Genomic DNA, 26,060 nt, shown 5'->3' with positions numbered 1-26,060 from the left:
AATTTTATAATCTGAATTATAAGTCCAATAACATATAATCTAATTAGATTCCAAATTCAATCTTGATTACATGATCCTAACCCAACACAGCTAAATGTATCATGGTAGGAAGGGTATTTCGATCAGAAAATCAAAGTTTAGAGAGTAAACTGAAGATTTTAAACGACTGGGTGTCATTTCGTAAAAGCGAAAGTTCTCAACATTTTCTCCGCTCGGTTTCGTGCGTCGGGTTTCGCTGCGTTCCTGTCGAGGTTAGGGCTGTCTCCGTTCGAAAGGGAAGCGATGTCGGTCTCCGGTCGCCGCCGCGACGGCAAATCCGGAGGAGGCGGACGCGATCGGATCAACTTCGAGGAGAGAGAATCCCATCGCAAGGTTGACTGCTTCTCCCTTCATCTCCTCGTTTGATCGTTGTCTCTTCGCTGCTCAATCATCTTATGACTTTCTAAACAAACTTGCTTTCGACTGGAGGAAGTAGGTGCTGGATGAACGAAGGATTATAAGGTGTTGGTTTATCCGAATAGGTTAGAGCATGCATTCATTTATTCCGAAGGATATAATTTTACGTTGGAAATTATTGGAGGATTCATTGAATTGCACATTTAGGATTTTCTGCTTCATCTTTATGTGCGACTTATGTATTTAGTCAACTTAGTTATTTATCTGATTAGTTACGAACAATTATCACTTAGGCCTTGTTTTCTCTAATGGAAGGAGATGACTAGGAAAAGAAAGAGAATAGTGAAAAAATTCATAAGAAAAGGATACATAAATAGTTCTTGATTTTGGTTTCCTAGTAGGTAAGGAAAAAAAATAGAGTTTTCCTTCCAACTGTTTTCTTTGAGAGAAGGAAAGAGGAAGGAACATTGAAGTCTGGAAATTTTGTTTGGTAAAAACGTAATTTGATAAAAAATTAATTATGATCTTTTTGCAATTGGATTTGAGTTCTAATGCACTTGGACAAAGTCTTCTCTGTCCAGTTAAGATGGAATCAGATTTAGGTCAAATTGGGAAAAAAAATCCTGTACCACTTCTTCCCTCCCTTTGTTTCCATCAAAGGAAATGGAGGAAAAGAGCCTGGGAAAGTAGCAGTTGAAGAAATCTCTTCACTACCTTGTTTCTGCCCGAACTTGCACCCTCTTAAGAAACATGGCCTTAGATTGCTTAGTATGAAATGTCACAAAACCTCTGGACACAATATGCTCATTGACACCTTTATAATACTTCTTTTCTTGAGATCTGCCTTTTCATTAAAAAATTGTGATTTATCAGGATTTTTTTCGTGGTCATTAATAGATCATGATCATTTCTTGAAGCTTCTGAAACCTCTGTTTCATTTTCATTCATAAGATTGTCATGCTTAGATGAATTTTCATTGCTCAGTCATCTTGCTTTACATAAAATATACATTACACAGCTATGGGAATATCTTACCTATTTATTTCAGTGTCCAAATACATTTTACACATACTATTCTGGAAATTGAGGAGATGAATAACACTTGAGTCTAATATAGTTTTTGGCGGTTGGATTGGCTAGATTTGCTGAGGATTAATACAACAACAACCAAGCTTTATCCTACTAGGTAGGGTTGGCAGTATGAATCCTTTTACGCCATTAAGCTCTATCTCAAACTATATCATCATCTATATTTAAATAAATTTTAACTTATTTTATTATTGCTAACAAGTCTTTTTTAGTTAACCTTTTCCTCGTTTGATATGCATGTTTGTCATAGTTTCACATCGCCTGAAGTAGTTATTGGTCGCCCATCTTAAATGTCTCTCAGAGTTTTTCCTCAATAGATGCAATTTTGACTTTCTCTCTAATGCTCTCATTTCTTATTCTGTTCATTCTCGTGTGTCCACACATCCACCTTACATCCTCATTTTTGCAACTCTCATCTTCTACTCATGTGCTCGAATCATAACCCAATATTCAGCTACATATATCATAGCAGGTCTAACTGCGGTTTTGTAGAATTTTCCTTTTAAGTTTTAGAGTTACTTTACGGATACAAAAAACACCCGATGGTCTCTTCCATTTCAACCATCCTGCTTATATTCTATGTTAGACATCTCTCTCAATCCCTTTATTTTGTAAAAATGATCATAAATATCTAAAACTCTCAGTTCCGGGCAATTCGTCATCTCCTATTTTAACAATTCTCTCATTATATCTAATATTGCTAAACTTAAATTTCATATATTCTGTCTTTATTCTACTAAGCCTAAAACCTTTCCCTCTAGTCTTTCCCGCCGAGATCTTAGTTTGACATTTATTCCTTCACGTGTTTCATCTACCAAAATAATATCATCTACAAACAACATGTACTACGGTACTGTGTCTTGAATATGTGCAGTGAGCCCGTCTATAATTAGTATAAAAAAATAGGGACTTAGAGGAGATCTTGACGTAACCTATCTTTATTAAAAATGCTTTAGTTACTCCGCCTGTAGTCTTTACTCTAGTCGTTACATCCTCGTTTATATCCTTCATTAGTTCAATATATGTTACACTAACACATATCTTTTCTAGAATTCTCCATATAATTTCTCTTGGGATCCTATCATAAGCTTTTTCTAAGTCAATGAATACCGTGTGTAGATCTTGTTTTTACTCCAAATATTTTTCAATTAATTGTCTAAGACGATGTATAACTTCTATTGTTGACCGTCCAAGCATGAACCCATATAAATTTTCGATCACTGTAGTCTCCTTAATATTTTTTTCTAAAGTTTCATGGTATGACTTTAATACCTTTATAGTTTGCATAATTTTGTATGCCTCCTTTATTCTTATATAAGGGAATTAGAGTATTTATCCTCATTGATTAAGTATTTTTTTCATTTTTAATATCATGTTAAATAATTTTATAAGTCATTCAATACCATGTTTCCCTAGGCAATTCTATACCTCTATCGGAATATCATTTGGTTCAACGGATTTTCCATTGTGCATCCCATTTAAAGTTTGTTCTAAAGTTTGAATTCTATGATAAAAATTTAAATTTCTATACTCATTTGACCTACTTAAATTACTTAAGTTAAGTTGGTCACCTAAACCTTTATTAAAAAGTTGATGAAAATATCTCTTCCACAGTTGTTTTATTTTTCCATCATTTACTAGTACTCTATTATATTCATCTATAATATATTTTATTTGAATAAGATCTCTTATTCTCCTTTCTCTCACTTTAGCTATTCTATAAATGTCTCTTTTCCCTTCTTTTGTATCCAATTTTTGATATAATCTTTTAAAAGTTTCATTCTTTGCTTCATTCACTACTCTTTTAGCTTTTTTCTTGGCTATTGTATATTTTTTAGGTTTTTCTCGTTCTTACAAATATATAATTCCTTATAAGCTATTCATTTTTCTTTCACTTTCTCTTGTACTTTCCCATTTTAGCACCAAGATTTCTTATTTAGTGGTGCATGTCCCTTTGACTCACCGAGTACACTCTTAGATATTATTTTCAACTTTGATATCATCTTATCCTATGTCGTATTAGAATGACTGTATATTTTACCTAATGCTTGTGCTCCTATCTTCTCCTTAAATATATTTTGCTTCCCATCCTTTAACTTCCACCACTTAATTCTAGGAGTTGTATATATTTTCTTTCTATTGATGTTATGCTTTAGGCGTATATCCAACACTACTAACCTATGTTGGGTAGTTGAGCTTTCTCCTGGGACGACCTTGTAATCTTTATAAATTTTTCTATCCTTCTTCCTAGCCATAAGAAAGTAAATATGCGATTTATTATTCCCACTTTAAATGTGACTAAATGTTCTTCTCTTTTATTAAAAAACGTATTAACTAATATAAGGTTATATACTATCGCAAATCTAATATCGTTTTTCCTTCCTCATTTCTCGTTCTACACCCATAACCTCCATGCACCCTCCCATATTCCTCATTTTTCACTCCGACATGTCCATTTAGATCACCTATTAAAATTATTTCATTTGGCAGAATGTTTTATAATATTTCATTTAAGTCGTCCCAAAACCTTGATTTGGTAGCTTCATCTAATCCAACTTGCGGTACATATACGCTAATTATGTTCATAGTTCCTTTCGTCACTATTATCTTAGGGCTATAATTCTATCTCTTTTTCTAACTACTGCTACAACTTTATCCTTTAATGAACTATATACACGAACTCTATGCACAAACTATATACAACAATACCCACTCCATTTCTTGCTTTACTTAAAACCCGAGTTCTCTATCAGTTTTGTCTTCTCGTTTACCCATTTTATCACTTGTACACACAAAATACTAATTATTCTCATAATCATCGTATCTACTTATCTCCATTGATTTACCAGTAAAGCTTCCCATGTTCCATGTTCCAAATCTTAGGTTATTAGTTTCCTATCATATTTGTTCTTAACCAACTTATGGTGTGAGAACTCTTGCCTATTTAACACTACACCCAAGTTCTCATGAAAATATAGTGGTCTTTGTCGATACGTTATAGTCGAACCCTGCAACGCGAACTCTTGCATATTTAGCACTACACCCAGTTCTGGAGATGTAGCGGTCCTTGTCAAGACGTTACAGACGGACCTTGTAAAGCGTTCCTTCCAGGGAACAACCTAACATTAGCATAATAATTTAATGAATCGTATTTGCCATAGTTTTAATGCTGACTGCAACCTAACGCAACCCTCCTTTACCCGGGCTTGGGACCGACTATGATTGGTTCGTCACGGGTGGATTGTTGACGATTAATAGTTGAAAAGGTTATCTAGAATTCGAGGATTGAAATATCGTTCCATACCGGGCGGCACGGACGGTTTTTACCATTCCGCCACATGAGTGAAACGGACACAGTACTCACGACGATTTCGTCGTGCGTCATGTGATAGAAGGAATTGCGAATAATAGGTCGATCGCCTGATGTCTTCAGCACCGTCGGAAGCGTACCGCGATGCCTTCAATACATGTGTTGCGCGCGATGCATATTCCTTCTTGTTACAATTTAATTAATTCAAACAATTCCCAACATTTCAAATAAGTTTTTATAAACCCTAATTAAATTATTCTAATAAAATATTTAAAAATATATTTAAAATTTAAAAAAATAAATTTTATTAATTGATATTATGAAAAATTCTTTTTTAGTGTTTTACATTTTATTTAAAAAATTTTAAAAAAATTCTAATAAATCATACTTATATTCTGATATTTTTTTGGGTATTTTTTTTATTGTTTTAATGTTTAATTGATATTCTGATTTTTTTTATTATTTTAAATATACAACAATAACTAAGTCTTATCTCACTAGGTATGGTCGGCTATATGGATCCTTTTATGCCATTGAGTTTTATCTTTTATTATATCATCACCTATACTTAAATAAATTTGAGTTTGTTTTATTGTTACTAACTAAGTCTTTTTTGGTCTTTCTCTTTTTTGTTTGATGTGCGTGTTTGTTATAGTTTCACATCGCTTAATTAAAACATTTATTCGTCGTCTAAGTAGATACTCGTACCATCTTAAACATGTCTCTCGGAGTTTTTCCTCAATAGATGCAACTCCAACTTTCTCTTTAATGATCTCATTTGTTATTCTGTCCATCCTCGTATGTTCACACATTCATCTTAACATCCTTATCTCTGCAATTTTTATCTTCTGTTCATGTGCTCGAGTCAACATTCAACTCTATATAACATAACATGTTTAATTGTGGTTTTGTAGATTTTTTTTTTTAAAGTTTTAGCGGTACTTTACGATCACATAAAATATCCAATGCTCTTCTTCATTTTAACCATTCTGCTTGTATTCTATGTAAGATATCTCTGTCAATCCCTCCTATCATTTTTCGAAAATGATCTTAAATATTTAAAGCTCTGAGTTCCAGCAACTTGCTATCTCCTATCTTAACTATTTTAAATATATATTATTTAAATTAATAATTAATTAAATGAATAAATAGTTAATTTATATAATTATGATCTATTAATTTTAATTCGAGTTATTGATCAATTTTCTTTAAATAAAACTATATTTAATTATTTTTTCTAACAATATTAAGTTGTTCACTAATCGAGAAGTTATATAAAATCAATATACAATTTATTTTTAAATTATACACAATAAATGTAATTATATAAATGTATTTATTTAATAATTACTATATATAAATAAAAAAAACCAAAATTATATCGACACGGCACTATACGATAAATCATTCCGGTCTAGGACCGAAATCTCAGCACGGATTGAGATTTCAAACCTTGCTAGAGTTAAATTTCCTGTTATGTAAATTTGTGCTGACAGATTCGCCAACTGGCTGGAGATTTTATTTAAAATTGGTAAGAGGGTTTTATTACTTGGAGGTATAAGATAAAGTGTTTCAAAAATCTACATATGCAGATCTGCTTTTACTTCAATCTGGATTTTGAGAGGAAGTTATTTATCAATATTTTCTCATCTACTGTGAAACTATGTGTTGAGGTGGTAAAATCCAAAAAAGGGTAGTGTGGAAACCAAATAGTGTTTATCAATATTGCAATTTATTTACACAAGGATAAATCCTGAACTTTGATCTATAAAATAATTATTCTTAGGCGCATTGTTCGGAAAAAAAAATGATGAGACAGATCTTTTTTTAAGAAAAAAAAGACATTCAATGATATACCTTTAATAGGTTTAGTGGGACCATCCATTATAAACACAGTTTCATTTTGACATCAATGTTTATGCATGTATGTTAAATATACCAATGATTGTATGCCAATTATTTTATTTCATAGCATAAAGGTTCATCTTCAATTTTAGCACAATTTCTATCAAGATAAGGAAAGTAATGGGGGGCGCGATAAGAAAAGAGAACGGAACCAAGATAAGGAAAGAGATCAGAGTTTGAAAATAGAGAGAGAGCATGCTCAAGAGAAAGAAAGACATTCTGACCGCCATAGAGACTATCGTAGACATAGAAGTACCAACAATGAAAGAGAAAAGAGCAACCTTGATGAACGGGACTACTTCTATGGCCGTGGCAATAATCGGTATGTGTGATTATGTTGCTATAGTTATTCTTGTACTTTTGTTATCTACCAACTTTCTTGTGAAGTTAATTTTTCTATTTACTGTCCTTATTGGCATTGGTCCACTTGATTCAACCTGTTATATATGTCCTTATTTTTTAAGAAAAACTATGTTACTTTCTTGTAGCCAAGCTCATAAAACTAATTTGTGTAGAGAATCATGTAACAAATTTTCTCAAGTGTGATTATGGATAAGTGGGTAACTGATACTCATTATGACCATATACCATCTTTCCTTGCGACAGTAGTTTTGGAATAATAAAAAATGTTCAACTCCTGTGTATGTTTATGGTATTAACTGGCATTTATATACATTCAGTAACTTGTAGTCTATGTTTGGGAAAAAACATGCAGTTTTTTTTTTTTAGTTAAAAAACATACTAGGAATGTAATGATGTAAAACCTTTATTATTATATTACTTATCTGCAAATATTATGTTAGAACTTATTTGTTTCATTGGCAGCCAAAAATATGATCATGAAAAAGATAGACAATACAAATATAGGTCACGATCGCGTTCGAAGGATAGATACGACAAACGAACCAAATCACCATCTCCACCTAAAAGGTAGTTTTGTATCATTTTCCTTCATAACATATTACTTTTCTCTTGTTTCTGTGCTTGTAAACATTCTACTTCGATTTATCTTTTTTACTAGGAATTTAATTTTCTGGGATGTCATATGCAACTGTAAGAATACTCTTTCTATTTTGTCAGTACACACACCAGAGAGATCCTTCAGCGTAAAAGGAGGAATTTATGATGCAAACATTAAATTTTCCTTAAATCAATAGTTTATTATTTAAACTTCTGCCATGCAATCTTTTCTTCTTGCTGTTTTATGGAGTATGGACAATAGCCTGAAACAACTTCAATGTTTCACTTTTGTATTTGCTCTATGATTAGGTATAAATAAGATATTAATGAAATTCTAGAATAAAAGAAATAAAACTCTCATTGATGTACCAGGGCTATCATTCAAAAGCAAGACTTTAAATTGACTACATTTTCAGAAACTCTATCAAGAATTTTTACATGATTAGAAGGTGGCAGTTCTAGGCACAACAAGTAGCATGTTAGGCAAGATAAATTTGTCTTTGTTAAGACCCTTGAAGTGCACATTCACTCATAGTATAAGCTTTTTGACTTGTGTGAGTTGTATACAATGTGGCAAGTCTACCATCCTTTTTTGCTTCTGCAGTAAGCGCACAAGTGGTTTTGACATGGCTCCTCCTATTGCTTCTGGTCTGCCTGAACCTACTGCTACAGGTCTGTCTGTAGTCTTTGCTACTAATTTTTGGTTTGAGCTATTTAGGCTAGTGCTATTTTGTTTACCAGTGCATTTTGAAATACCTACTCATGACAAATATCTAGGCTATTTTATTATTTTATTTATGGTTTCATATGGAAACTGAGGATCATTATTCTGTTGTTGGCTGTTGTCTGTGTGTCAATGTCACTGTATTTTCGTATAAGAAGGCAATATTGCTCCACATATCCCAAGATGCTACCAAAAGGCGTGTCTTCAGTAGACTTTATGTTCAAGGGATCGATATGTATCGGGAACAAAATGTGTTGCAGAACCAACAAACTAATCTGCTGGATCTTCACCTTCAACCAGGAAGAATTCTTGGCTTTTGGTAGACTCTACAGATATATCTTCAGCAGCAGCATTGGTTATCTTGTCTTTTTAAATTTTTTATCATGCAAATTATGTCGTGTATGAATACCATTCTTTGAAGGAGTGAACTAGTTCCACCAAAACTTAGAAGCATTACATATCTCTGTTTTTGAGGCTGTACTCTTTATTCTTAGGGAATATAGGATCACTGCCTGTTGTTCCTCAACTAATGAGTGGAACTTTACCGACAATGTTGCCTATTACAGCATCCCAGGTATTTTAAAGTTTGTTTGCTGCAGTTCCCTTACTTTGCTGCAGTAATTGTAACCTTCTTACTAGTATCCTGAATTGCATTGCATAGTTTGGGTCACTTGGACTAATGCCGGCACAAGCAGTGGCCCAACAGGTATCTTGTAAACCATTTCTTCTGAGTTTTGATTTTCTTATTGGGAATGTGGATTTTGAAGTGATTGTTCTGTTAGGCAACAAGGCATGCACGACGCATATATGTTGGAGGTCTTCCCCCTATGGCAAATGAGCAGGTTCTATCCTATTTATCCATATACTTATCGCCTATTTGGCTAGTTGTCTCAGACAAGACATAATGCCACTTCTAGATTTCAATGATAATTTGAATTCTGTTAAAATAATTTAAGCTTGAAATTATCTTCTTGGATATTTCAAATTTTATAAGGATCAATGATACATGGGCATTTCTCTAGGGCCAATAAGAAACAACAGTTTGAGAGTTAAACTTAGAAATGGTAGTCTATATTCAATTATAAAATTGGGTGACAGTTAAATATTATTTTTAATAAGATTTACTATTCGTCCCTATATCCATCCTAGATGTGAACCAAGTATTATTCTCTTTATATTGACTAACCATAGATTAGATTAGTCTTGTCATCACTTATAGCAATATCCAATTTGCACAAAATAATCAAAAGAGGCACACAAGTTCTCATCGTGTCCTATAAACTGATTAGTCCTTTTCAACATTTAAAATATAGTGTCATATCGGTAGCACAGGGGGAATTTATTGTTCTGCTCGTCGGTCATCACCACACCGACACCGACATCGACACAAGCCCGAGTAGAGATATGAGGGCTCTTGTGAGGCCCCGCGAAGGCCTTGTGAGGCCCCACGACCGTGTGAGGCCCCATGACCCTGCGAGGCCCCGCGACCACACAAAGCCCCACAGAGGCCTTTGCTAATTTTGTTTTTCCATTTTTTTTTAAATTATTAATTTCATTTCTTTTTTATTTTTTTAGCTTCATTTCTCCTCTATTAATTTATTTTTTTATACCTTTCCTCCTTAAAACACATGGGAAAAAAATTTCTTAAGAATGCTGGTTCGTTTTCTCAGTTAATTTCTCTCTCTTGCACCTTTCACATGGGTAAACTCAAAAGTTAAGGGAAAAAAAATATTAAGGATAGAGGAGACTAGAAAAGATAAAAAAAATTAAATATAATATAATTCTTAAATACTACTACAAGTTGAACTAAATTATTCTACATAGAAATTTAGTTTAAGATTAAACTAAATTTATATGTAGCGTAAGGATGGATACAATAGACTTAATGTGGTTCGACCTTTCCTCAGGACCTCGCATTGACGCGAACTTCGTGCATCGAGCTGTTTTTCATAAATTTAGTTTAACTTTAAATTAATAAAAATAAATTCAATTCAGTTTACATTTACTTGATTCTAATCATCATGTCTAGACTATTGAATCCTAAATTAACTTTTACTCAATCCTAATTTTTAAAATATTAGTTTAATTTAACTTAATTAATTATTTTATTTAAAAATTATTTAGAATATAAAAAATTTAAATAAGATAAATATGATATTTAAAAGATTTTGTATGTTCTAACTTTTGTGATGTCAATAGAGATCGAGAATTAAAGTCATCATCTAAGAATTATTTTAAATATATACATACACACACTCAATATATCAGTGATCCCCTTTATCCTTTTTTCTACATAATATAAAAGTTAGCCAACACTTTTACATATTCTTAAAATACAAAAATTATATTAATTCATGAGTACTTTAATGTTTTCAAATAAATATAACATAATCAATCCTTAAAATCATTAAAATATATCTAAAGATATCAAAATCGAAGATCCATGTTCATGACCATTATAATGCAAGGACTTGAACTTGATGCCTCTATAATAAAACTTAAAACTGAAGATTAATCTTTATTACCATTGTAAATGCAAGATCTTGGACTTGATGTCTTTACAATAAACTTAAAATTGATGATCAATCTTCTTGGACTTCATGTCTATGCAATAAAATTGTAATTAAGACTATTTAATTATATGCAATAATAATAACAATATAGATTTTAAATTTATACATTTAATAGTTGTTGCAAAAGATTCAATAAACATCAAATATCTCATGAGATAACTTCAAAATTTGAACTCAACATTGAACATTTCAAATATTCTAAGCATTTATAGCAATCAAATATTAATAGAAATATTTTTTAATTAGTATATTTTATATTTAAAAAAGTACCAAAATCATATCGACCTGACACGATACAATACCAAAATCGTATCATTTCGGTCATAAATCGGAACTTCAGCACGGTTCGAAATTTTAAACGTTGGTCCTTTTAACTCTTTATTAACGTTCGAAGATTTCATTTGTATATCCTTTTTAACTTTTGGGAAGCGTTAGGATAATCAAAATTTTCATAATCTGTTCAAATGAGTTACAAAGTTTTTTTTTTTTGACAAGTATAAAATAGCAAAATTTTTTATTTGTGAAAATGTTATAAGACAGATATTTGTTCTATGGACTAATTAATATTATATGATTTAACACCTAAAGCTCTATGCTGTCTAGAAATCTTTGTAATGTCCAACATCCAATGATGCAACTTGTTACACCTCTATTTCTGGTGATGCAATTGTTTGCGCAATAACTTTGGTTTGTCTAGAGGAACTTTCATAACACTTGATTTCTTGGTTTGTCTGTGCTTGGGGTCATTTCTCTCTTTGTTATTGATTTAGACAATTTTGTAATATATGGTTTTGCTGAATTAATGCAAAGTAGGAATTTAATTTTTATTGAGGACAACTAGTTAATTAAAGTAGATATTGATTTGGTAATTATGTTGTCAGGGAATAGTAGATTTATTCCAAATAAGTCCTATACCTAATTGTTCCTTCCTTGTATATTTTAGTTTGTTTTCAATTTTATTTGGGTCAGAGTCTTTAAAAGGAGCCCTTAATCCTCCCATGCTTATCATCATCTAGCTCAATAATATTTTATTTTTTTTGTGTCAGTTTTGTTTGAATTCGTGCTACATCATGAGTACAGTTTGGTTTATTCTGATTCAAAATGTCATTTCAACTTGCAACAAAAATATTTCTCTTTCAATGTCTTCTGTTTTCAAACTTCTTATTTGTTTATTCCACAAATGTCTCAAAACAGCACTTCTTGGGTAAAAAGGCATAATCAATCCTAAGATTTTACTCCATAGGATATACTTTATTATTAATTTTGAAAATTGTATCTGCAAAGGGAAAAACTTCTTGTACACCAGTTTTCGGTTTATCATGTTATGTTAGGCGAATTTTTATTGTTAAAATTTTTTGTAGCATGTAGAGTTGGGTTCATGTTCACTGCATGCTTCAATGCTACCAGAAATTGCTCTATATGCAGTGCTTTATTTCCTTTCTCTCTATATTCGTTAGTTGGATGCTACTTTTTTCATGCTACTCCTGATCTTTTCTCCCACTGCATTGCTTAACATAGTAATTCCAATTATACTTAGTCTACTATACACACGCTAATTTTTATTATATTTGCTACTGCAAACAGACAATTGCTACATTTTTTAGCCACATAATGTCTGCTATAGGAGGAAATTCTGCAGGGCCAGGTGAAATTTTCTTCTTTTTAATTCTCTTTGTTTTATTTCCTTTTGACATTTGCTGTTTGTTCTAACTATCACAAATTATTGTGTTGCTGCACCTGCCGATGGAAGAATATTAGAACATATTGGACTTTGACTTTTCAGAATGAGAAAGAACAAAGGAAAATGATTCTTTACACATTATTTTAAGATAGGTTCCCTACAATTCTTACCATTTGTTTAAGTAACTTGGTAAGCCAGAAGCTACTTTTAGGATTAGTGCCTTGAGATACAAAAAATCAATTGCATGACCTTTTCTTCTGCATCCTAGCAAATAGGACATATTTCATATAAACCAGATTCTTGAGCTTTTAATGTAACAAAAATTCCACTTAATTGCCATGAAAATTGTAGGACCATCAATTGGAAGACTGTTTGAGAACTGGAATATGAAAAATCATAAAGCATAGAAAACTTTAAATGGTGTCTGCTAATATTATAAGTTCACGAGTTTAAACATTTTTGGAGTCACAGACTCATGATACAAGTTGTGTTAAAGCCAGGAATCTAGAGAAGTTTATTACGCTTCAAATTTTAACTGCAAATCAAGTTGCGGTCATTCTGTACTAGGCTGCCAATATAATGCTAGATTCTATAGCAGAAACTATTTGGAAAAATCAGTTTGCACCCTGAAAATTCAGGATTTCTAATATTTTAGAGTAAAAAATGTCTTGTATTTAAGCTATAAACCCCAAAAACTTTCAATCTCTCAAAATTTGGTCATAAGCTGATTTATAAATCAACCTGTGGTCATTATGCTCCCGCACAGTGCCATGTTTTGGGTGCAAGTTGATTTAAGACCAAACTTGCAGTTAAATTTTGAGAAACTGCGACCTTTTTTTTTTGGAGTTGTAGCTTTAATAAATCGTAACATGAATTTGTGATTCCAATAAGATAAAGGGCATTCCGGTGCACGAAGCTCCCGTCAATACGGGGTCCTGGAGAAGGGTCTATTGTATGCAGGCTTACCTTACTTTATAAGATGTTGTTTCTGATGTGATTCCAATAAGATGAATTATTAAGTAGCCTAACTGGAAATATGCTTGCGACCATTTTTTTTTAGATTTTACAAGCCATAACAAGAATTTGTGATTCCAAAAATGTTAGACATTTTGAATTGATAGGACACAAACATATGTTTAAAATAGTTTGTGTCACGCCCCGGGGAGTCCCTGCCAGAAGAAATTTCGGCAGTATCTCCCCTGTACCGGTGACAATCTGAGACATTACTACAAGCCCTCCGGGCCACACTAACCTCGGCCAACACGGTCAGAACAATAACAATAAAAATACTAAACAAACCATGTAGTTTATATCAAAACAGCCTTCGACTGTCGCCACAATACAAAATAAAGAAAAAAAACATCTAAATTTACCTCTTCTGCCGATCGGCAGGTGCGTAGCAAAACATAACAAATACAAATCCACCAAGCAACAAAAAATCCAACCAGTACAATGCTGTAAGACAAAACACTTAAAATCCAAAGTACAAACCAATACAAGTCTAGATCCTATTTTTTAAGCAAATAAATAGAAAACCAAAAGACCAAATCGAAAGTTCTTGTAGCAAGGGGACTAGCAATTTGAACCTCCTAACGGCATCAACCTGAAATTAAAATATAAAGCAACGGGGTGAGTTCAACAACTCAGCGGATACTAGATAGATATGCATAATAAGTTATAACTAATAGCAATAATCATGCGGTACAGTTTTCTGAACAATAAAAGGAAATGCAACTGAAAAGGGCTATAGAAAACTGTACTCAGGACCTCCTATCTGAATGTAAAGGGTCGTTATACCAGATACAAAATGTCACCTGTATGCATGTCAAACATATGGAACCCAAACAAATGCAACATTCAAAATGTAGCAATCACAAACAATAAATACAATCTATGCATATGGTGCAAAAAATGACATGTCACCCTGACACCAGTTAGCCATCTCACTCTGCGATCACTGCTCCTGAGTGACCGAGTGGACATGATGCTGTCGGAGTACACCTATTCTCCTACCCCAAACAGAGTGGGGGAGCTCAATGCTCTCATCTCCCTGTATCATAGTCAAGGGGAGGGTTCCCTGCCCGCTACACGCTGCCGTCATCGCTACCTATGAGCGGACCAACGGAGCCCTGACAGAGCAAACTGTACACACCCTGTCTGATGTACCACTAACCCATGAGTGGTTGTGTGTGCAGATCATGTAATTGGAGACCATCGCTAGCTTGCAATCATGCAAGATGGTGCATGACACTAAACATGTAGATACTAACAGTATACACCTCCATATAAAATGCACAAAAAGGAAATAAATCATACGATGGTCTAGGTATCAAAAACCTAAGTACACAAATCAGATATGACGAACAACAAGACTACTACACAGCAGATAATGTAAGTCACTATTTCTATGAACAGGGATACACATGGTGGCAATCAAAGAAAATATAAGTAGGAATGCATAACAGATAGGAATATAGGCAGACGACAGAACCATATAGTGGCATATCAAAGTAGATGCAAACATAATTATTACCACTAGAAATAAACTATTATGCATATCTAACATGACTATATCAAGAGATAAGTCAGAAGTACCCGTCTCAATAGAAGATCGTATTCAGAAGGCCTACGTCGGGGTGCTTGTCTCGAATTAACGTCTTGCGATTACATAAATGTATTTAGCTAATTACAAATATAGCAAATAGCTAAATAAAATCCCAAAACCTATATAGGGCAACTTCAATCAATTATGATCATTGCTTAACCCCCAATATATGTTTAGGTCTCGGTAAAATAATTCACCACCTAAACTTGAGCTAATCCAACCTTAACCCTAAGCATTCCTAAAATCTGTAAATTTCTCAATGCTAATACCCTCACCTCTTCCTCTTCAGCAACTAGCAAGTGTCCTAGATCGGCAGAGCCAGCAACAAGCTACCAATGTTGTGGTGACGCCGTGGTAGCCATAACCAAATTAGGTCACTGCCAATCAATCAACACTACTAATGCATCAACTGCCCAAATCTAATACCAGATTTAATTCAATGGCCTGAGGGAACCGAGAGGAAAAAGAAGAACCGGTGAAACCAAGTTAGGGTAGAGGGCCAAAATAGCTCGGCGTCGGCGATCAAGCTCGCAACTGTCGGCGTCAGAGCTCTATGGCCGACGGTGCTGAAGAGGGGTGGCACCAGGAAACTAGGGCACGACTGAGAGGGGGAAGGAAGAAGAGAATCGGCCGCCTGGTAGCCAAGAGGGCTTGGCGTTGAAACTTGTGGGAATCCGAAATGAGGAGGATTGCTCACCCTTGAAGCTCCTAGGTTAGATCCACACCGGCGATTCCGAAGGGAGAAGCTAAGAACCGGCGAGGAAACAGGGCGATCGCGGTGTTGCTTGACGCGAGGGGGCCGAGAGAGAGTCGGGGAAGAAGAATCGGGAGGGAAGAAACTTGGCCGGTAGTTTTGTACGCACTGGAGAAGAGGAAACGAGGAGATTGGTGCTCCACGCCGAGGAGAGGAGGAGACGACGTTGGTGGCTCGGCATCGCGGAAGGGGGAGAAGGGGAGTTCGGCGCAGAGAGGAGATCGAGAGGCAAAGGAAGGGGTTCGGCACTAATAAGAATATAAAGTTAGGGTTAAATATTTTTAACCTAGGTTTTAATTAACCAACTTTATGTTAACCTAGTTAATCAACTCCTACTTTAATTGGGATATCCAAATAGGCTTTCCCTTGGCCCAACAATTGATCCCCTTAAACTCGTCATACGAGCTTCGAAAAATTTTCAGAAAATTTCTAAAAATTCCCTTAAGGTATTTTGTCCATTTAACCTTATTATTGGGTTACGGTATTTTACAGTTTGTGCCCTAGAACTTGGTAACTATGCTGGTATAACATGGTTACAAGCTGAATTTGCAAATCAGCTTGTGACCAAAATTTTAGACAATGAATTTTTCTATTTTTTTTTTGGCTATAACACAATGTAACATGGGTTGGGGATTTCAAAAATATTAAAAATCTTGAATTTATAGGGCACAAGCTGAATTATAAATTATCTTGCGACCCTAGAGTTAACAAAAAGATAACAGATGGTTAGAGTTTAATGGAGTGGGTCTATTTTGCCAGCATATCAAAATTATAGGGGTTAAACTATGATTCAGAAACTTTGACGGACATTTCAGTAAAGGCAGCAAACTATGGGGGGTAAATTGAAGTTTCCTCATAAAGAAATTATCAATAGGGTACACAATGAGGTCTAGTAATGGTTTAAATTTGTGGATGACTATTAAAGTTATGGGTTGTTTGTGGAGTGGTATTGTCTTATCTAATGGGGCAGCTTATACAGGGATGCAACCATTTGTTTGAAATTCTTGAGGGATCCAATTGTTCTGTAAGATGATTAGTTGTTATGGTTTGGCCCCATAGGTTAAAAAATGTTGAGGGATAGTTCTTTTGACACTTGGAGCTTGACAAAATAGAATGAAGAGCCAATTTGATGCAGGTAGTTTCTTTGGGTTTTTTGAGTTAAAATAGAAAAGGGTTAAAACATACAAAAGGAAGCGTATCATAACAATAGTCTAGAGCTTGGTTGGTTTGTGCCCTTTTTATTTTTTCTATTTAACTCACATGGAATGTAAAATGATTCTCTTTTCAAGAGTCTGAAGTTTTGAAATTATGTTTGGTATTCACGACACTAGCAATAACATAATGTAATATGATAATATTATATATTTTCTTATAATAATTATATAGTAATATTACATGATATAGTACTATTAAGTTAATACAATAGTATAGTAACAATTTGATAATAGTACTATTTAATACTTTATTATAATAATCTAGCATAATGAATTATATATATATATATTTTAATTCATGTAATATGAATTATATTATTATACCCAAAACACTGATTCTAGATACATGAGGATAGTAAAAATATTAATTCGACATTTTAATGCTAGGAAATGATAAAATGAGATTGCAATCAGGGATTAAAATCTCGTTCCGTTTTGCCCAATACTAGCTGGCGTGCTTCGAGGCCTGATGAATGCGTCGCGCTGGCCCGACAACATGTCCGGAGGCATTTCTCGAGCCCGACGATGCGTCTGAAGACGTCACACAGGCTCGAAGACGCATTCAAAGTCCTCGCATTGGCTCGGCGACATGTCTGGGCACGTTGCACGGGCTGAAACAGTGGGGCTGGGGAAGGTTTTAATTTAATTAAATAATTTATGTTAATAGTTTTAATCAACTCCTAGCTATGATCGAGTACGGGATTTTAAACTATAATTGCAATACCCGATTTTCATTGATTCTTGGGTTAAAAAAGACCGAATGATCCACAAACCTTTACCTAGGATACTAAACTTAATGTTGAAATACCACTCACCTACCCAACACGAGAACACCCACTCTGAATAGAGAACCTATGTAGGGGCACTTAAAAATCATACTGTGAACATGATTTGCAGTATGCCATAGATAATTTAGTCTTATAAATTTATGTTTATTTTTAATTGACAACATAATAATAATAATAATAATAATAATAATAATAATAATATATTAAAATAATATATGTAAGAGAGTTGATTTAACATAATGAAATCATATAAAATATGGTTGTTATTATAGAATTATAGTAATATAACTATAAAATTACTGAATCATACAATATTTTTAAATTAGTTTTATTTAATTTATATTTAAGTTTATAATTCTTTTTTTTTCCTTTTCTGGAAACAGAGATTTTATTTTATTTTATTTTTAGTGTTCTCTAATTTTCCTGTACCACCTTTTCACATTAACATATTGCAGGATCTCCTTTCACAAAATTTACTTACCCCACAATGTTGGAAATTATTTTCAATTATCAGGTAAATGAAAAAGTTGAAACTAGGTGGAATTAGTCCAACCAAATAGAGCTGTGCTTTTCTTGACCTTATAAAATCAATAAAGAATGTTTTTGTAATCTTGGATTTTTGTGGAATGTAAAAATAACAAAATTTCACATCAGATATTTACATAAATTTTAGTTTCAAAACATGGCAGGGGATATGAGGTATTTTGGATTTTTTGAAGTTTCAAAATACAATGACAGAAATTGGGTATTCTTGAAATATTTTGAGCTACAAAATTTGGCAAAGGATATATTTGGACTTAATGGTTGTGCACTAAGTGTGCTAGCAAATATTCTATTTTTATGACTTGTGTTTTTTGATAGAAGAATCAAGTCCAGTCGCAAAAGATATTTATTGTCCCTGAAAAAATACTCAAAATTTACAGAAATGGATTCACTTGTCTGTCTGCTTATTTTAGGTTTGTCACTGTCCTGCTAATCATTCCTTGAAATGTTTCAAGTTCTGTTAGCGTATTCCTTGTTTTAGCTTGTCTGCTGATATATATGTGGCTTGCCTGGTTGACACATATATGGTCCTTTTTGGTCTTTCTTTCTTCCTTCCCTATCCACGAGACTGTTATGTGAGGAACTTAATTGAAAATATGTCACACAATGTCAATGAGACGATGATACCTTGAAGGGGTGAGCCTTAACTTTGATTTTATATGCATTTGATCTTTTCTATTGCACGCTGTTACAATTGGTTCAACTTACATGTCATGTATGACTATCAAATCTGGTATAATTAGTTAAATGAGTTTTTATATGCATTTGTTCATTTTAGGTGATGCTGTGGTCAATGTGTACATAAATCATGAAAAGAAATTTGCTTTTGTTGAGATGAGATCAGTTGAAGAAGCAAGTAATGCAATGTCATTGGATGGCATAATATTCGAGGTACATTGATGTTATAAAATCTTCCATTTGTTAATGCTAGCCTGATTTTCTTAACCTATGCTTATGTGCAATTCTTGTTGTAAGCCTTGCTTCTTGACATGCCTGTGCATATGGAAAGCCTTGTGAAAATTTATTTTTGCTCTGGATGTGGTACTTATGGTTTAATACTTAAATATTTTCTTGGCAGAATTTTCTGTGCCATCTTATTCTGCTTTTTGTTTGAGAAAGAGAGAAAGACTTTGGATTTTTTTTTTCTTTTTTTTACCCTCTATGTGCAAGCAAAGCACATTTAATATCTTGTGTGATACTTCTTGATAACTTGATAGGGAGTTTCAGTGAAAGTTCGAAGGCCCACCGACTACAATGCTTCCTTAGCTGCAGCACTTGGACCCAGTCAACCCAGTCCTCATCTAAACTTAGCTGCGGTTGGTCTTTCATCTAGGTACATTTTATGCTTTCCTTATAGTTGGGAATACAATTTCATGTTTGTTTTCTCAATCACAAGATTTGGAGAAGTAGAATTACAACAGTATGATATCCCTCATAGAGTAGTTGTCAAGACAACTTGATGGTGCCACATGGAATGCTATACATTTGCTTCTGATTTAACTCTAACTTAATGGAAACTCATTATACTTTGTCAGCAGTAACACAATTATGGGATCAGAGGGACCAGATCGCATCTTTGTCGGCGGACTTCCTTACTATTTTGCAGATGCACAAATAAGGGAGCTACTGGAATCATTTGGGTGTGAATTTAAATTCTTTCGCTTTTTTAGTTTCTTGCCTGTGCATTATTTGCTAGTCATCTCCTGTGTCTTTCTCTTAGCATAGGAGCATGGGTAAGAAAATGGCTAGTCTTGCATCAACCGTGGCTTCACAATGTAACACTCAAGGCCCGTTTAGTATTTGCCATCTCTTGTTAGATGTTAATGGCTAAGAAAATAGTTAAAATAACTTTGCTATTCATTATTGTCATTCCATTCTCAAATTGAACATTGCACTTGTTGGCTCAGTAGCTTAAATCGAGGTTCAAAATCTCGAATCGTATCGAAGTTTCGATCTTTGACTGGAACGATATGTTTTGGTATCGTGTGTTTTGATGCATGATGTCGGTAATAGATTTGAGTTGAAGGAGATGAAACATAGGAAGGAGACATTATCTGTGTACCATGCCACACAAAACAGTTGAAACATACCATTTCGGCAAATTATCGAAACTCGATACCACTCAGCACAATGTCTCCTTTCATTTACTTCATCTCCTTCCTCCGCCTTCTAATCTGCATCATGTGGCAAAAGGCGATTCGCTCGCCCCCAGCGCCCCCGCCAACCTGTCCCTAGGCCAACACGGAGGAGGTAAATCACGGGTGGCTACTAGCCATTAGTGCAAATGGCCAAGACATGAGGACCTTCTAATCTGCATCAGCACCATGCATTGGAGTGTTGGCATGATCCTGAAACTATGACATGATTTGAGATTTTGAACTTAGTGTTGAGTGGTATCGAGTTTCGGTGATTTACTGAAATGATATGTTTCTACCGTTTTGCCTACCACTGTAATTTCCATTGAAGTATTATTAATCTTATTTGTTTGCACTTCTATATTGTCCTTCCATATCTTCTATGGTTTCTGTAATAAACAATATGTTAAGAAGAAAAGGATTTTGCTATATCCACTTTTGCTGATGACAATCTTATCATGATATTTATACAGGCCTCTGCGTGGCTTAGATCTTGTAAAGGATAGGGACACAGGAAACTCAAAAGGTTATGGATTTTGTGTATACCAGGTAAAAGTAGATTAAACATTGTGAAGAACATTTCCTAATTTATACTTTCTATGTCATCTCAGAATGGTTTTTGGTATTTAGGATCCATCAGTGACTGACATTGCTTGTGCTGCTCTAAATGGGCTTAAAATGGGGGAGAAGACATTAACTGTACGACGTGCCACTGCTAGGTAGGTGTTTTATATACTGTTCCTATGGAATATCAATATCTATTGACTGTCCACGTACAAATCTTTTTGTTCTATGGCTTCGTTGTTTATTATTCCAACTTATGCTTGGCGCAGGTTTTAACAATTAATAATGCACTTTAGAAAAGCAAGCTATTATCAAGTCAATACCATTCTCAATCAAATAATTGCTTCCAAACTGCAAGGAATCTTTTCCTTTTGTCTCTTAGAACCCAAGAAAAAAAAGTGAAATTATATCTTGTTTGTAATTCAAAGAATTAAAAAAATCAGTGAAATTATGTTCTGTTTTCTAAATAGTTCAAAGAACTCAAAAATTCAGCGAAATTATGTTTACTGTCTAAATAATTCCACAAACTCAAAAATTCAGTGAAATTATGTTTCCTATCTAAATTTTAAAAGCTCGAATGTGGTATTAACCCTCAGTCCAGTTCAGTCACGTTCCAAATATATAATATGTTTATGCAGACTGGTAGCTAGTAGTATCCATGTAGTCAGCTAATGGATCAAAGCTGAAGTTAAAAGTGAAAAAAAAAGATCTCAAATCTCATGTCCTAGCACAGTTTCTCACTACTCTGTATATGAAACTTGTGAAGAGATAGGAAGGAGTTGAGCCTTTCATCTTCACCATGCCTGTCCACATGGACTTTTCCTGAAAAAATCCAGAAAAGAGGAGAGCAGTCTTTTGCATATATGTATGTTAGATGGATGATATCTTACGTGAAGATCTTGTTTATTTACATTCACAGCATGGGGCAAATGAAGCCAGAGCAGGAATTAATTTTACAACAGGCACACGAACACATAGCAATGCAGGTAACCTTAATTATTTAACTTTTATTTAGCACACTAAATCTATTATTGCACAATCATTACCTTGTTTGAACTGTTGGATGAAGAAACTTGCTTTTAAAAGTGGAGGGATCTCACCTTTTCCTGAGGCTGGTTCAGTTGTGAATGCTGCTGTGGAACTTCCAACCAAAGTTATATGTTTGACTGAGGTAGATTTTGCCTTAAATGTCATTGTTTCAGTTGCTTCTCTTGTGCCTTCTTCTCAGTTGATGATATCATAATCAGTTAGTATAAACAACCATAATTGAGGCAACTTGAAAACAAAATCATTAAACTGACCAAGCTGGATTGATTAAAATCTGATGCCTGCACATTTAAGGAGCATAGGGGACACAATAATTTGGTTAGAAGCTTGCATTTTAGTAGCCAGTGTTAATATTTTTTGTATTCACGGATCTATTGAATTTAATTTTGAAGGTTGTTTCTGTTGATGAGCTGAGAGATGATGCAGAATACAAAGAAATAGTAGAGGATATGAGAGAAGAAAGCGAAAAGTTTGGTAAGTTCAGGTTCACTGCTTCGAATTCTTCTATGCAGTCAATGCATTGCTCTTGCTTTGTATTTATTTTACTTATCTTCTGAAAAAAAGTTCTAACCCCAGAACTTGCTTACTTTTCCTTTATGAAGGTTCACTGATAAATCTTGTCATACCACGTCCTAGTCAAACCGGTGAAATGATTCCAGGAGTAGGAAAGGTATTATTTTGCAGTTCATAACTTGGCATGCTAGGGTGAATCATTTTTTATTCATCAGCACGAGAAGTTGCAACTGCACTCTGACGAGGAAAACCCATGTAGTTATTGTGTCCAATAAGCCGGCAGTGAAACCTTTGTCCTTGTAATATCCATACTCATTTCTTTCAGGTCTTTTTGGAGTATGCAAATATCGCAGACTCAGCTCGAGCAAAGGTTGCTCTCCATGGCAGAAGATTTGGGGAAAATGTCGTCTGTGCTGCATATTACCCTGAAGAAAAATTCTCTTCCGGGGACTATGACACGATAGTGGTGGTTTAACCGGGATATCCTCATTGTGTTGTTACCTTTTGGTTACCTGACTAACAATGCCATTGTATGGGTTTTCACATACAATCAAATCCATTACCCACACTCATCGATTGAACAATACTCTTCCTGGTTGGAGCTAAGAGCGCCTCAGTCCATAGTTTGTGTATGAGTATGATATCCATGCTGATCTATCTTATTAAAAATGGACCGTCCTATATCTAGCAGTCATATCATTTTAGCAACTTATATCATCTATTTGCTTTAGCTTCTTAGTAGAATGCCCTTATGTTTGTCTCTTTGCTGTACTCGATATGCTTAAATTATGGATATCTAAACTGTTCTCTTCCAATTTGCCCTTTCTAGTCTGAGGTAGTAATTTTCATGTCAGATTAGTACTTGATACTAGAGGCCTTAATGGGGGGATACTGAGTCACAATCCATAGACAATTGTCACAATTTTCTCATTGGATTGGGAAGGAAGGTCATAACTCTGTGGAAATGCACGACAGTGGCGATGTACAACTATTCTTTCTGTAAAATCACATTGAACTCTTAGGCACGACTTGGCATGTTGCTTGACAGAAGCATGCAACAACTCCATGTTTGCTATCTTGGGCAGAGATTGGTGAAGAAGGTTGTCGATCGTGGAGAAGGCAACTGCTTCACCGGGATGAGCAGCAACACGCCTTGCCATGACAAGAAAATAATTTGCATCCGGTTGTTTCTTAGTAAGAGAAGGGGAGTTTTAGTACGATGATAAAATTATTGCCGTATGATCTAGAAATTATGGATTCTAAGTTTTACAATGTAGGATAAGATTGTACGGTAGATTTTTTTTTTTTTGAGAATTGTTAACAAGAGTTTTGTGTCCAGGATTATCTTTTTGTTTCTTATTAAAAACGTCCAACCTCATAAGGAGGGAGGGGAGCTACTAGGGACAATTAAATTCAAGAAGTGAATTCATCGTCCACTCGCAAGGGGAAAACACTGAGGAAAGGGGAGATTATAGTGGAAACTCCACAGAGAAAAAGGGCAATGCATCAAGAGGAGAGCATTCGCCTCTCTTATATAGAGAACCCTAGTTTAACTTACTGAAGTTTTATCTCCGATTTAGCTTTAAGTTGTCCAATTCGAGTCTCTTTTAAATTCTATTTAAACCAAATCCATTTTATAATCAAGTCATCTCCTTTTGACTCTCAAGTTATTCTTGGAGCAAAAGGGTGATAACACTCATATTAGATGGTCTAGTATCGTCGGTCCCTTGACTAGATATAAATCATGAAGAGGGGGAAGAAGGTATTTTGCCCTAATTTGACTCTTTGCCTGATGAGATGAGACACCCAATGGAGTGACTCCCAAGTTATTCTTGACTTGGCATTAAGGAGCCTATTAACTTAACCATACAAGAAAAACTCATACAAGATATGTAAATTAAATAGTATTAATTAAATTGCTTGTATTATCCTATAAAAGATAAGAAATTTGGTAACAATATTGCTAGAGGAAAATTTTTAATTAATAGTAAAATATTAAGATATTGCTACAAATACTAATTTGTAACTTATAGTTATAATAGCTTTGATAATGTGTTCACTATTAGTGGGGAAAATATAAATCACAATGTTTGTCACCATTTTTAATTAATGTAGTCCTTAACTAATCATTTGTTTTCATATAACTCTTTTTTTTTCCAATCATAAAAGGTAAACACAACATGAAACAGAGGGTTCAAATGATGTCAAACGAGATGAACTTAAGCTAATTGCAACTCCTTAGGAATCTAAAGGTTTAAAATACTTAAATAATGTTTCAAAAAATATATTATATTTGATTCTTAAATTATAATTTCAACCTTAGCTATTTTCTCTATACGCAAAACTGATTATCCTAATTCTTAACTATTTATTCAAATTCTAAAATATTTCTCTTTCTGTTTTATAATCTGTTCTCTATCTTTCTGTTTGGTGAGGCAAGTCAAACATGATAAAAGATAAGAGGATAGGTATTTGATTTTTTTTTAATAAACAAAACATGATTTATTTGAGATAGTAGGATAAGAGTTGTCAAAATAACTTAGTTTAGAGTTTCCCAAAAAAAAATTTTTTTTTTAAGCAACCAATTGCTTTCCAATAATAAGGTCTAAATTCTGTGCATTTTATCATGAAAATATATTAAAAGTGACCAAATCCATCTAATTTAATCACTATATCCCAAATGAATCTTTATAATTTGATTGTTCATGCACTTCTACAATTATTTTTTATTACTAAATTTCATTATGGCAAGCACCATATATAATAATAATAATAATAATAATAATAATATTATTATTATTATTATTATTATTACTACTACTACTGCTGAGCTTGTGATTCAAAAAATTGAGCAAATGCATTTTCCATATGTACAACTAAGAGGATTTAGTGGTGAGATTCAAAGAATGATGTCCTTATAAAACTTATACTCTATAAATACTCATTAGGGGCCTTAAAATTGTTCACACAAATTCAAGTTGATATTTCATCAATCAAGATGAGATCCATGCTAGAGATGGATATTCCTAAGTCTAGAGAATCTCGTGTCTATAATTGCCCCAAGTGCCCTCGTCGTTATCTTAGTGGCCCAGCACTCGGTGGCCACTTAACTTCTCATCGTCATGCCAATGAGAAGGCGGTGCAAGAAGCTAGTGAGGCGAGGAGCTCTATCCAAATGAACCATCTTATGGTCAAGTCGAACCCACAAGGATCTATTGCTCTTCAATCCAATAGCTACTTGGAAGATGGTAACTCAATT

At 33.9% G+C, this 26,060-nt stretch overlaps 1 protein-coding gene across 4 annotated transcripts; it reads left to right on the top strand.

Moving 5' to 3' along the window:
- Window positions 1–185: 185 nt before the first annotated feature.
- LOC122031055 (splicing factor U2af large subunit B-like) lies at window positions 186–23,484 on the top strand. Of its 4 annotated transcripts, none has more exons than XM_042590108.1 (18): window positions 186–372; window positions 6,793–7,022; window positions 7,526–7,630; window positions 8,265–8,332; window positions 8,888–8,958; window positions 9,046–9,090; window positions 9,167–9,226; window positions 12,542–12,602; window positions 19,321–19,433; window positions 19,760–19,875; window positions 20,078–20,182; window positions 21,151–21,226; window positions 21,308–21,396; window positions 22,161–22,227; window positions 22,311–22,412; window positions 22,681–22,762; window positions 22,891–22,958; window positions 23,127–23,484. In XM_042590108.1, exons 1-18 carry the CDS (start codon window positions 283–285, stop codon window positions 23,274–23,276), a joined length of 1,698 nt encoding a protein of 565 aa, XP_042446042.1. In that variant the 5' UTR covers window positions 186–282; the 3' UTR covers window positions 23,277–23,484. The 4 variants fall into 4 exon arrangements, with proteins under 4 accessions (XP_042446042.1, XP_042446040.1, XP_042446041.1 ...); XM_042590106.1 differs by having other exon boundaries at window positions 8,879–8,958; XM_042590107.1 differs by having other exon boundaries at window positions 187–372; window positions 8,879–8,958; window positions 20,081–20,182.
- The last annotated feature ends 2,576 nt before the right edge of the window (window positions 23,485–26,060 follow it).

Source organism: Zingiber officinale, chromosome 11A (assembly GCF_018446385.1).
Source record: "Zingiber officinale cultivar Zhangliang chromosome 11A, Zo_v1.1, whole genome shotgun sequence".
NCBI lineage: Eukaryota > Viridiplantae > Streptophyta > Magnoliopsida > Zingiberales > Zingiberaceae > Zingiber > Zingiber officinale.
This window is presented reverse-complemented; position numbering and strand designations above follow the sequence as displayed.

What these genes read in the sequence shown, in the direction of transcription:
- LOC122031055 (XM_042590106.1), top strand. Translation starts at nt 283, where the DNA reads ATGTCGGTCTCCGGTCGCCGCCGCGACGGCAAATCCGGAGGAGGCGGA. An exon ending in CACAAGCAGTGGCCCAACAG is followed by an intron (nt 9,091 to 9,166) that starts GTATCTTGTAAA and finishes TTGTTCTGTTAG; the next exon opens with GCAACAAGGCATGCACGACG. An exon ending in AGGAAATTCTGCAGGGCCAG is followed by an intron (nt 12,603 to 19,320) that starts GTGAAATTTTCT and finishes TGTTCATTTTAG; the next exon opens with GTGATGCTGTGGTCAATGTG.